The 13,416-nt window shown below is 37.4% G+C and overlaps 1 protein-coding gene across 1 annotated transcript; it reads left to right on the plus strand.

The window, feature by feature from the left end:
• Nucleotides 1-6: 6 nt before the first annotated feature.
• Nucleotides 7-11,862, plus strand: DR1 (down-regulator of transcription 1, TBP-binding (negative cofactor 2)). Its single transcript, XM_010582648.1, has 3 exons — nt 7-338; nt 5,603-5,766; nt 9,710-11,862. The coding sequence occupies exons 1-3, from the start codon at nt 119-121 to the stop codon at nt 9,854-9,856; spliced, it is 531 nt and encodes a 176-aa protein (XP_010580950.1). The 5' UTR covers nt 7-118; the 3' UTR covers nt 9,857-11,862.
• The last annotated feature ends 1,554 nt before the right edge of the window (nt 11,863-13,416 follow it).

A 13,416-nucleotide genomic window follows, 5' to 3' on the forward strand; every position in this document is an offset into this window, starting at 1 on the left:
CCCGCGGCACCACCCGCCCCTCGCCGGTTCCCCGCGCGCTGGAGCCCCGCGCGGGAGCTGAGGGGGAGCCCGTGAGCGCGGGAGCCGAGCGCCTCTCGGGGAGCCAGCGGCAGCCAGGATGGCCTCGTCGTCGGGCAACGATGACGACCTCACCATCCCCAGGGCTGCCATCAACAAGATGATCAAAGAAACGCTCCCCAACGTCCGCGTGGCAAACGATGCCCGGGAGCTGGTGGTAAACTGCTGCACTGAATTCATCCACCTCATCTCCTCCGAGGCCAACGAGATCTGCAACAAATCGGAGAAGAAGACCATCTCCCCGGAGCATGTCATACAAGGTGAGCTTCCGGAGGCGGTGCGCTTCTGCCCGGTGCGCCACGGGTCATTCAGGCTTTGAGCCACTCCTGTCCCGCTGAGACTCGGAACTCTCTCTGTGGTTTCTTGTAAAAGACAAAGCTATGTAAAAGACAAAAGGCAGGGGTCTTTTAAGGGTCTGGAGGGAAAGCGTGTGCTGTCCGGCTTGTCGGTCGCATTGCAAGGGAAGGTTTGTCTTTGTGTGGTTACGACGACTGTTGAGTGGGCTCAGGACCAGCTCTCGTTTTGTGGTTCGGAGATGTCCGTGATGCTTTGAGTGAGGTCACTAAATCCATTCGTCTTTTTCGTACCTGTGGAACGAGGTCTGCTTTTTCGAACGGTTATGTGGGTTCCTTTTACAGCATGTATTAATATACTGAATTTATTAAATCTCTTTCTAATCGGAGAATGATGAAAGATGTATGATTGAGTATGTGGACCCCAGGCATCAATCCAGAGTTGTCCTTTCTTGTTCCTATAGAGAGTGAAATATTCCTCTAGGGCTGTCCTTGGAGTCCGATCATTTAACTGAAAGAGTACTTCATCCTGTTGCCTGGTAGAGATGTTAACAGTAGCATTTGCGGTAGAGCTATTTTCAGGACTATGATGGTATGAACGTAGATTTTTTTAAAAATGTGGTTTTTTGGTAATGATCCTCTGTTTGAAACGAGAAAAAAAACCAACAACTGATTCCTTTGGACTGTATCAGCTTGCTCACCAGAAGAATTTCAAGTACTTGACTGGATTATGAACAGCAAAAGAAAATATGTAGAGTGTATGAGCTTTAATATTAATAAAATACCTGTAAACCTGGAAGTTTAGCAAAACAACTGCATCACAGCAGCTCAGGATGTAAAGAGTAAAACTTGTGCTTGCAAGTGGAAGCGTACTTTGGGTATGATGCTTCATAATACATGGATGGTTTCTTCAAATGACCACCAAAATGTTTGAGCTCAGTTATTAACCCAGGAATAGACATGATCTTTAAGGTTGAGGATAATAAGGAATTCATGTATGAAAGTATTTTTTGCCCAGTAGTGGTGGTCCTCAGAAAAGATTTCACCTGTTGCTGCCCTAGGGTTAGTCTACATTTTTTGGAAAACAAATTTAAACTAAAATGTGCATGTGTGTGGATATCGTCAGCAGGTGGTCGCAAACCAAGTGTTTCACGGGGTTCTATGTCTTTGTGTTACCAGATTTTAGAGTTGGGAAAAATTATTTTCAAATTAGATCTGTACTTCTTAGTCAAGTATTGCAAAGGAAGACTTTGGAGATGTATTCATTTTTGTAATGCTCTGGAGAGGGAAGGAGTTGTTCTTAGATTTTCTGCTGTTCTTATCTTTAGGGAAGTGTATGTGCTATTAGCTGCTTCCAGATGCTGGTCAGTTGGCAGATGATCCCTCTGTGAGGTACGAGGCTTTAGATGGCTAATTTTGGAAGCAGTGATTGTGTGTATATAGGCATAGTATTCCTGCATTTTCATCTGTCTTCATACATTCTAGATACTTGCTATTTTGGCTGCCTCTTAATGTAGCTCTGTGACAATGATGCTAACAAATTAAGTAATTGAAATACATTGTTTGTAGTCATCCAGATATCTTGTTCCTTTTGAATGCTTAAACCAGCTCATTTAGAAGTAAAATGAGGCTAAAGGCCATAGCATCATAGCTGGTCCAATCTAAACACAGGGTGCTGCCAAGAAGAATCTTTCTGTACCCTCTTTAGATCTGGATCTAGCAATTGCTGATACAACTGACCCTGTGGCTTTTTGAGAGTGTAGTGGGGGAACACGGTTTTCTGTCAGGGGAGTTTGCTGATCTGACTGTTCCTGTAAACAAGAAGTTACTAGATTGGGAGCAAAGAGCAGGAATGGTATTTCACTGACAAGGAGGAAGGGGAAAGAGATGCTTTGCGGTTGGTGACAGCCTGCCATTGTGACTGTATTAGAGGTAATGTGAAGCTGCACTTCATCACTGTACTTACGTGTTCGGTAGCAATGGTGTTTAAGATGCCCTTTCCTTTGCTGTACTGTTAAAATGATTGTGTGGTCACGTGCTGAGCTAGAACTCTTCCCCCTACCACTGAGTTGTGCTTCAGATAAATAAAGTCCCTGCCGTGTTTCATTGTGTGGTAGCAAACACACTTGACTGGCACAGTGTTAACAGCATAGGGAAAGGAAATAAAGCAATAAAACACAAAGCAGCTTCCCTGGAGACTACCCAAAGGCATCAAGCCTATGTAATAGTCGTAAGTGGAGATAGTCTCCATGTTTATTGTTGAATCCCACCATCAGGAACCCAGCTGTGAGTCTGAGACTCTAATAAGCAAATGAATATCCTTCTGTCCTGGAACAGAAAATAGCCTCATTTGATAGTTATGTGAGTTGTGACAAAGCAGGCTTTTTATGAGAAATTAAACTTCCATTGAATTCCAAAATTGTTGAGATGTTAAATCACCATTTTTATGAATTTGATTACTTTGGTCTACATAGAACTGTTGTGCAGTAAGGTAGGCTGTGGATTGATGGCAAATCCTGTAGCTTGTTTTCATGGGCTGTTAAGATACTGACAGTGTTTACATTAGCATTTAATGTTTAAAAAAAACCCAAACAACTGTTAATGTTTGGGATTTTACTTTGGAAGTTATTTTTCTTTCAAAGGAGCATAGACAGTTAAAAATCTCAGAAATGAATGACCTGATTGTATAAAAAACAAATGTAGAACTAATTATGCTTAACTGATTAATCAGAGATCTGCACCTTCATGCAGTCTTTAAGAGTGGGAGGAGACTGGGGAAAAGATAGTTGTGATTTGGTGTTTGTAATTAAGAGAAGTCGTCATCCCTGCCCCCCCCCCGCCCCCAAAAGAAAAAAAAAGCTGTGTTTTGGGATTCAGTTGTTTAGATTTGGTGTGATCATTCTAACCTTGGTAAGGTACCAAGTTTTCAGCAATCTGGGTAGACATGTAGATTTCAGACTCAAGAAATAGGACTCTGAGTTTTGGTGGAACAGTAGCTCTGCTAAACTAGTAATCACTTGTCCCACATATCAGCACCGTGCTGATATAAAGGGATTCGTATTCCTTCCATGCATGTGTTCTCTAAAGCTCTGATGTGTTTCCAGAAGATAGTAAATTTCTTAAGTCATTTCACAGCCAGCAGAATTTTGATGCACTAGACCTATGGTGCATATATGGTTCTTCGTAGCTTTATTATGTTGAACAATTGTACAAATCTGTCTTGGTTATATCACATATTCTTTTTTGGATATTTGTGTTTTTTAGTGTGCTACATTCAATACATAACTAAGTTCTTTCCATTAATTTGTTTTCTTTTAAGGGCCGTTTAAAATTTCTGTAAAAGCCCATCTTGCTGTTGACTTTGGATTGGGCAGTTGTTCTTACTCTGATGCTGCAGGTGGCCAACCCTGATCACTGTGAACGTTCTTTTGGTGAACACCTATGTTTTTGCTATGATGGTTTGTCTTAGTGATATTAGACTTGTAGAGTTTCTAAAATTTTATACTTTGGTTAAAAAAACCAAAACGACTTTTGTTTACTGTATATACTGTTTACATTTTAAAATTGAATGAGTTCTTAAATATTTATAGGCTGCTTAGATAACCAGTTCTAGACCATGAGACGTGGATTTGTCTCCTATGTGCTGAGGTTGGATTAAACAGGTTTCCGAAGGTTTTTGGTAATTCTTGTAGAAACTGTGGGCTAATTGAAGAAAGTGTTTCCAGTGTGTGTGTGTGGGCTGATGCTGAACTGGCATCCTGTTTCTGAAATAATTTGATTATCTCTAAACCAGTTTGTCTTTTAACTATTTTTCTTAAGAAATAGGTATTATGTAAATTCATTTGCCAAATGTTACCTGTTAAAGGAATGGTAGTCCTGCATGACTAGACAGCTGCACTGTAGTGCCCTATTGAAGGCAGTGTATTAATTGTCTTCTTGAGTACGGATTGGAAGCTGAAAACTTGCAGAATGCCTTTGGGTGGTTGTTTAGGTGTATGATACAATTGCATGCTGCCGTAATTATGGGTAGGAAAATGTTGCTTACAAAATTAATGTTAGAATATAGTCTGAGTTAGTGTAACTAAGAGCTTGTTTATAACACGTTGTTGATTGCTGTTGTGCAGTTTATTTTAGTGCTATTTCTTGAATAGCTCGTGACATAAGATTGAAATAAAGTAAGATAAAGGTTAAAACAACTATCATTCCATAAAGAAAACTGATTTGTGTAAATACTGGAAATAAAGCAGGTGTTTTATTAAACTGAGACTTGTTTCTAGTATAATTGGTGTTTATGTAATATTTCTAGCATATTCTGTAATAGGTTCCACTTTGGGGTTTATGTATGTGTGGAAGCATATTGAAATAAATGGTGATCAGGAAACAGTGCCTTTTGTCACATGCTCTACCTGGGTTTTTTATAATCCTTCCTGTTACTTTTGCATTTTTTAAAAAAACTGTTGTTGCAGGATATAACTGCATTTCAGATTGCTTTGGGCAGATAAAAGTGCAAGTTTTTAGTTTCTGAATGCATTATCATTTGGTGATAAATAAAAGGGTTTCTGTTGAGAAATAAATCAATAAAAGAGCTCATGCATAATTTTATGTGACGTTATGTGTGAACTATGCATTTTTAGCTTCCTGGCACTTGAAATATGGATTTAGATATTAAAAGACAAAAGCTAAAATTCGTAGGTCTAAGGTAGTATTAATTATTTCTGCCTTAATGAAGGATCTGTAATCATTTTACATGCATCACTTTTGCTGTTACAGATCGCTAATTTACCTTCTACTGAAGACTTGCAACAAAACTGGAAAAAATAGAATCCCAGAGAGATTAAAGGTTAATGATTCAGATAGGAAGGACTTCTCAGTTGTATAAATTTTGCCTGATTCTGATATGTAGAAGATGGGAGAAAGATGTCTTTTGAAGAATAACGCCTGTCTATAGCCAAATATATCTGAAAGCCCTGAATCCTCTCCAAGTGCAGACTTTTTTGGTTGTACTTGACTAATCTTAATTTTTCTAGCCTGAAAACATGCGCTCTTCCATGGTATGGGAGAAGAGACAGGGAAAATAGCTGTCAGATATTCTTAAGAACACAGATTTTGGTCACCAGATGATAGAAAAGTGATCAAACTTTTTACTACTTTTTTTTTTATCTTTAAAATAAACAAATTGATATATATTATGAAAAGCTTTGTAAAAGATAAACAATGTGTTTTCTTTCTAGCACTAGAAAGTTTGGGATTTGGCTCCTATATCAGCGAAGTAAAAGAAGTCTTACAAGAATGCAAAACAGTAGCACTAAAGAGAAGAAAGGCCAGTTCACGCTTGGAGAACCTTGGCATTCCGGAAGAAGAGCTTCTAAGGCAGCAACAGGAATTATTTGCAAAAGTAAGTGAAGCAATACTTGTACTGATGAGGCTGGAATAATTAATGCTGCAGATCTAGTGCCACAAAAACATGTGCACACCTCAAGAAGTATCCCCTTCCTTGTGAGTTGCTGTGGCATCTGAGATGCTATTGAGTTTGGCCTGTTTGAATTGGGGAAAGTAAAGTTAACAAATAAGATGCTGCTACTTGTTACTTCTGTGATTTGACGTATAGGACTTTGTATACGAACAAATTTTATGCTCTAGATTTAAAAAGCATGTTTTTTGCTGCTACTTAGGTATTTGCATTCTAGTGTAGAGAATACATCAAGAATTACTTGGCTGAGGAAATAAAAGAATGACAGCTGGTGTTCTAGGAAATTATCAGTTTTGATGCATTAAAAAGTGAAAATACCTTTTCTGTTTCTGTCCATCAGCGTACAAATGTTATTTCTTAGGTTTTGAAAGAAATATTTAGTCATTGAAAACTTCTAATTTGTCCTTTCTCATCTTCCTTTACTCTTGGCAAGACTCTAATTGAGTGAATTCATGCATAAATTTTTAGAGAGGCAATTCAGGCATAGGAAAAGCATTTGCCTGCAAATACTGTGTGCGTGCACACACACATTCTCCTTCCTCCCAGCCTTCTCGCCTCCCTGCTTTCCCAGATAGTTTGTGAACATCTCCAAGTTTAAATGACTAAAGGCTGATTTCATTTGTCCTTCTACACCATCTTTTTCTCTACTATTCTCTTAGTTTGACAAGACGACCATTGTTTAAACTTAAGCGATGTGAAAATTATCCTGGATTTCTCTTTCCTTTTATCCAAGGCATGAGTCTTACTGTCTCAATTTGCTTGATTTCCTCTGGTGAAAATGCATATTCATTTGTGTTACCATGTCTGATTACTGCAACCTTCTCTTCTCTATACTTGTATCTTGCTGAAACAATTAATAGCTGTTGGTTTTCATATTACAGCATGCCAGTTATTTTAGGATTAATTGCATGATGAATTTTAAGGCATTTAAAATTTCAGCAAACCATGCACCTATTGTCAGCATGCAGTGAACTGGTTGTGATAAATTCATGTGTGCATAACTTTTGTTTCACTGTACTAACATTAGAAAGACCAATACGGCTGCTTCTGGATTAAGGGTAAGATTTACAAATGATGGTCAGTTTGATACCTGTTTTTTACTTACTGTTTTGTTCAAATAACTTAGCACAGTATACAAACTAAAAAAGCAGCAAAAAATAAGGTGTGTTAATGGAGTACTAGCTCCTGAGTAACTTTAAAAAAAAAAAAAATTAAAAAAAATGCTGAAACCATGGCCACTGTCGTGGTTTAACCCCAGCCAGCAACTAAGCACCACACAGCCGCTCACTCACTCCCCCCAGTGGGATGGGGGAGAAAATTGGGAAAAGAAGTAAAACTCGTGGGTTGAGATAAGAACGGTTTAATAGAACAGAAAAAAGAAACTAATAATGATAATACTATTAAAATGACAACAGCAATAATAAAAGGATTGGAATGTACAAGTGATGCACAGTGCAATTGCTCACCACCCACCGACTGACACCCAGCTAGTCCCTGAGCAGTGATCCCCTGCCCCCACTCCCCCCAGTTTCTATACTAGATGTGACGTCCCATGGTATGGAATACCCTGTTGACCAGTTTGGGTCAGCTGTCCTGGCTGTGTCCCGTTCCAACTTCTTGTGCCCCTCCAGCTTTCTCACTGGCTGGGCATGAGAAGCTGAAAAATCCTTGACTTTAGAGTAAACATTACTTAGCAACAACTGAAAACATCAGTGTTATCAACATTCTTTGCATACTGAACTCAAAACATAGCACCTACCAGCTACTAGGAAGACAATTAACTCTATCCCAGCTGAAACCAGGACAGCCACCTTGCATAAACTACACTTTCTCTAAGGAATGACCCCTTGAGATATGTTCTTTTTAAATTTTATAGTACTGTGCCTTAATGTCTAAATTAAGGCAATGCATGCAAGTTTGACAAGATTGTATGAACGATTTTCAGAATCATCTTTGGTAATATGGACAATCTTTGCATAGATTCAAAGATGGCAGTCTCATTTTTCAAAAATACTAGTTGTGATATGCTGTTGGAGGTACTGTAATTATTCTTAAAAATAGTTACACAAATGCATGTTCATTTACTTGTGCTAATCTTGTTAATATTCTAGAGCATGACACTAATGCTGACTTCTTGCTCTAGTTTTAAAATACTTGCTTGTTAATGTTGCAAATTTTTGATGCCTATAGCTTGGTTGATGGTAAATATTTGAAGTCAGGGGAATGTCTTAGCCCAATGTCCATGCATGTCTGTAAGTTTCTGTGCAAGACAAGGGCCGTAACAGATTTGGGTTTTTTTTTGAGGGTTCCTCACAAAAGTTCATTTGTGCAATAAGTAAGTTAAGGTGCCTGTAAAGCTTCTTAGTCAATACAACTCAATGGAATTTTTCTTTTTTTTTTTTTCCATTTTTGAAATGGCTAAGTGATACCTTTATAAATGTGGTAGTGAGGGTAAGCACTGACAAAACAATCCATCCAGTGTAAAGTGCTGAGCCTCTGATTCCTGGTGCATGCATGTGTATCACCTTGTTGAGTGTACAGTAAACTTAATTGTAGCAGGGTCAGTAGGGAGCCCTGTTGTTATCTTGTGTGTGATAAATATTTATGCCTCTCCTATGTGAACAGATGCTGCTGTCTTGCTTTGTTTAGAACTTTACAATGTCTTAAATTGTTTTCCAATCCTTGTAACTTCATGACCACTTGAAGTTTGAAACACTGAAAAGTCTTCATTGAGAAGAGATGTCTACCCCTGTAAAACTGTTTTCTTTTAATGCTAAAACAGACTGAGGAAATGTGACACTTCTTATAAGAAGGGAAGACTCCCATTTTTTCACTTCGCTGAGTAGATAAACTGGCTTTGATCATTTTCCAAAGCATCATCTTTTGGCATCTTGAAGTTTGCAAAACCATAAAATTTGTTGATGCTTTGGAAAAAAATAGGAAAATTCAGTGAGTGCAATGGGATTAGAAAGGAAATCATTACAGTCTTAGTGATGACTTGTAAAAGTAGAAAAGTAAAGAAGTTTGAAGATGTTTAATTCTCAGAACTTTTTCCTGATGTTCACTCAAAATAGAAATTGAAGTTTTAACTTTAACACAATTGATTAGTATCCTGTTGAAATCAACAGTAGTTGATGAAAAACCAGCTGAAAACCCTGGCCAGAAAAATCAGAGGTGTTGTGGTTTAAGCCCAGCCAGCAACTAAGCACCATGCTCACTGACCACAGAGGTCATCAGTTGAACTATTTGAAATGTTTTGTTGGAACATCTTGTACCTTTCAGTGAAGGGCTGTACCTTTCTGTAGCAAAGTCATCCTCAGTCTGCATACCTAAATTTGAGAAGACCTTGCATTTCTCTGTTTTCCAAAGATTGCTTAGCAAAGTAAGATAATGGCTTTCTTTATGTTTTTGTAATAATATGTGCCTTTGTGGTACAATTGGATGAGTTCATAATTGCAAGTTTTAGTATTTGTAATCAAAGTAGGGCTGTTCGCATCTCTGAACTGTGATTAAATTGAAGATCCCTTGAAATTGAAGCCTAAAATTTTCATTGCTTTGCCTCAATTTTTCCATTAGGAAGTGGTTCAGGACAATCCTTACAATGGAACTTAGGTACGCTAGCTCCTGCCTCTTGTTTTTGTAACTGTAAATCCTCCAAATGGTGGCCTCTTCAGAGGAAGAGAAAATATAGGTAAACATCTTGGTACAAATAATGAAGGTACTTCTAGATGTGTTTTTATATGTACAATTAATAAAAATTACACAGGAGCAATCTGCAGGTGCAGATAAAACTGCTTTTAAAGATAAGGTGCTCTAGAGATTCTTCACAAGCTATGAATGGACTTAACAATTAAACTCATGTCTTTAGGCTAGACAACAGCAAGCAGAACTGGCGCAGCAGGAATGGCTACAGATGCAACAAGCAGCTCAACAAGCACAGCTTGCTGCTGCCTCAGCCAGTGCATCCAATCAGGCAGGATCCTCTCAGGATGAAGATGATGAAGATGATATCTGAAATTCACCAGCTGAGTTTGTCTTTACTAAGAAATATTTTTCCTGCACAATGAAAACAGTGAAATGAATGCTTACCTGTAAGTTTGTATGCATCATGGACTGGCAATTGGTATTCTAGGGGTGTCTGCTGTTGTGTGCTGTACATGTATAAACTGTCTTTTTTTGAACTCTTGAAGATTTAAGGTTCAGTATCATATCAACTTTGGATTTTTAATGGTGTATATGGAAATTTTAGATAGCAGTGCGTCATTTATTTGATCAATAAACAGTGTTAAAATAAACAACAAGTTTATAAAATATAGTGAGATTTATACAAAAAGTTCTAAATTCACATTTGCATTTCTTCCCTTTTAACTAAACTATAAAATCTTACTTAGAATTTTTAATTGTTTTTTGGGGGAGTGGTACAGTAGGTATAATCTGTTAATGGGAAAAAAAGCGGAGTTCAGCATAGTAAGAGTCTGAATTCTTGGTTCTTTTTAAAATGAGGATGTATGTGGCAATAAATATTATATATGCTCAAATACCACACTTGTTAAAATTTGAAAATGATACATTTTCACCAAGCTAGGAAAAGGTATGTTTAATAGGAGTTGTACAAAGTCAGTCATTTTTTTGTATAGGGGTGAAAAAAAGAAACCCATGGTTTTATTATGACATCCTTTGACAGTCCTAACTGAATATTTCACTTCAAAGACTGCCTGGTTTGAAGAACTTACTCTTCTATTATTTCACTCCAGTTTAATGTTAACTGTTGTTGATGGTATTTCGTAGTCCATATCTATTCATATTGTTGAAATATAAAGCTGGAGCTTGATGAAACAAGATTGTTTTAGTTCCACTGATATAACTGGGAATGATTAAGTATTCAAGCCTAAGAATGCAAAAGCTGAAGCTAAGAGCATGCTTACCATAAAAGAGGGAATTTATTTAACCTTGATTAGTCATTGTTGTCAGCATAATGCTAACATTCTCCAGACTAGATTGCCACTGGATTACTAAAATACCTTGTTGGAAGTTAGTATTTTCTTCATTCAGATTGGTTTGTAGGTAAGTCCAGGTTTTTTATAAACTATTCCCCAAGAGTGATCAGCAATACATGGAACAGAAATTATGTAGTAGTCCTTTTGATAGTTGATTTGAAAATTCTGTTGATAAATGGATGAGCAGCTGTTCTTTGTGTTGAAATAAAGCACAGTAGTGTCCATTGCTGAGTTTTAATGTGTTACTTGAAGTAATACCGGCATATCTTCTGGTACACTAATCTGAGCAGACTAGAAAAGCCACTTGCATGCTGCTGTAGATGATCCCATAGCTCTCTAACAACATGGATTGTTTTATTAACTTATGTCCTCAGCAAGTTGCTCTAGTTAGAATTCTTGAGGGCTGCAGCAGTCTGTTTACATAAGGACGCAAACAGAAAACGGTGTGCCCATTTTTACATAAAGATCTGAACAAGGTACAATTGGCACATATTCAGATGTCAGTCACATAGTGACTTTGATTTAAATTTGAGATACATTAAGTTACATATTGAATAAATGTGAACGCTTCCTTAAATGCATTAATGCAGTGAAAACTCTGAAAAGTGCTTGTTTGAATGTTTAAGTTTAAAAAGGAAAAACAAAACAAAAAACCTTTTGTGGACACTATATGAGATATGTTAGGCAAGGTTTGACCAAGGAAGTGGTTTTCTGTAAAGGTTTAAGTACCAAAGGTAGAAAATCTAGTCTAGTGATACAATGTTAATGTGCAGTGTTGGCTTTTCTAATTCGTACTGTAACACCTTCACACTTTCCATTTTAAATGAGTCTTTTCCTTTTAAATAATATTAGGTATATTTTTACACCTTTCTTTTCTGATGCAGAATTCAGGTTAACATTTTACTGCATCTGGTATGTATGGTGTAATATGTTTGGATCCTTGTGACCTTTCTTTTGGACATTCTTGTGCTTTTTCATATGCTGTATTCTTCAAGCAATAAAATTCTGATGTGTTTTTATAAAACTGCTTTTATATTTAATGAATAGTCTGTCTTCATTGCATTTATAAAGAAAAAAGTTAAGACTACTTTAACTCTGCTGTTATTTTGACCCACTGAACACTTCTTGTGACCAAAGTCTTTACAACCTGAGTGCTGTTGGATGGCATTGCTGTTCACTGGGGTTGCTAATGCTTGCAGACAATGTTTCTGGGCTTGACCTGCTCTCTTTCCTCTTGGGAATTGCATTTTGTGTATATGCATTTTTTATAACCTGACCTTCTTCACTTGAAAAGTTGGATAAAAGCCCTGTAGATCAGGTATAACCTACTGAAATACTTTCAGTTTAACAAAGTGAAAGACAACAGGCAGATGCTGGGGAAATAAGAATATATGTTAGTCTCCTGTTGAATTAGTTTCATGTAGATAGTTTGTTTAGAGACTACTTGTTCAGCCATTCCACCTCATGTGTGAAAAGTAAACTCTGGCAGTTGCAGGGGGAGAATCTTCACTGATCTTTCAACAAACTAAGAATTTTCTATTACTTTCCTATTGTGCTTCCATGCACTAGCTGTTCAGTGAAGACAAGAGATTTCTGCATTTGTGGTACCACTGATTTTTTGGTACACCAGATACATAGAGTGTAAAGTTTGGTTAGTGAACTGTATTGTTACTTTGTCTCAGAAGAAACGTGTATAAGGATGTGTCTGTTTCTTAAATATTGATGAGATTATCTGTGGGTTTTCCATAATTATTCTGATAGTCTGTTTCAGAGTGCTTTTCACTAAGTGACTTTCTTGCATAATCTTTCTTTTCTGTTACTTTAATAAAGTGTATGTCTGCATGACATTGTGGATAACGCACATAACTGTACTTACCACACTGAGGTACTTTAAAAGGAAGTGTCTTAAGGATTCTAAACATCAAATACTTAAAATGGTATTTGGATTTCACTACTTAAATGTAGCTAGTTGAGTTTGGTATTGAAAGACTGGAAAGGAGTTTCTGCAAGAATGGAAGAAGTCTCTGAAAGCCACAATTATAAATGGTCCTCTTCAGGTTTTGTAAAAGTACCTCCATTAAGGAGGACTCTGTGTAACAATGCCTGTGCTGATCTTTTCATAATTTTGAAACAGTGCCAAGTCAAGGGCATAAAGTGACAATCATCGTTGTGGAACAGCAAAACCCTTGCTCTGAAATGTACACCTCATTTTAGTCTCCCAGTGTTGGATTGTGATTTTGTGTAAATCATGCACAAAACAATGTGGAAGGAAGAGTGTAACATGAAAGGTTAAGAATGCTGTGGTTAAATTTACTTTTGGTATTACACTATTAATCTCTCCAAGATGGAAAAGTTTTACTTTGCAGCTTACACAGTGGGAGCACATCAGTGGGATACTGGCCAGTGTTAAGATGGATTTTGCTTACTGATAAATTAGACAGTACCTCTTTGATCCCTTGGACTTGCTAAAAGTCTACTCAATGAATGTGCCATCTGTGACCTAGGTATGCTGGGTATAACTCACTGATGAAAAGGAGCGTCAGTGAGGCTTAACATAGGCCAGTTAAGATTCGCTGGC

Source organism: Haliaeetus leucocephalus, unplaced genomic scaffold (genome assembly GCF_000737465.1).
Source record: "Haliaeetus leucocephalus isolate CR32 unplaced genomic scaffold, Haliaeetus_leucocephalus-4.0 Scaffold848, whole genome shotgun sequence".
Taxonomy (NCBI): domain Eukaryota; kingdom Metazoa; phylum Chordata; class Aves; order Accipitriformes; family Accipitridae; genus Haliaeetus; species Haliaeetus leucocephalus.

Excerpts from the sequence above, each read along its gene's own strand:
- DR1 (XM_010582648.1), top strand. The coding sequence starts at position 119 with ATGGCCTCGTCGTCGGGCAACGATGACGACCTCACCATCCCCAGGGCT. Across the intron at positions 339-5,602 it reads CCCGGAGCATGTCATACAAG|CACTAGAAAGTTTGGGATTT; the intron begins GTGAGCTTCCGG and ends TTTTCTTTCTAG. Across the intron at positions 5,767-9,709 it reads AACAGGAATTATTTGCAAAA|GCTAGACAACAGCAAGCAGA; the intron begins GTAAGTGAAGCA and ends TCATGTCTTTAG.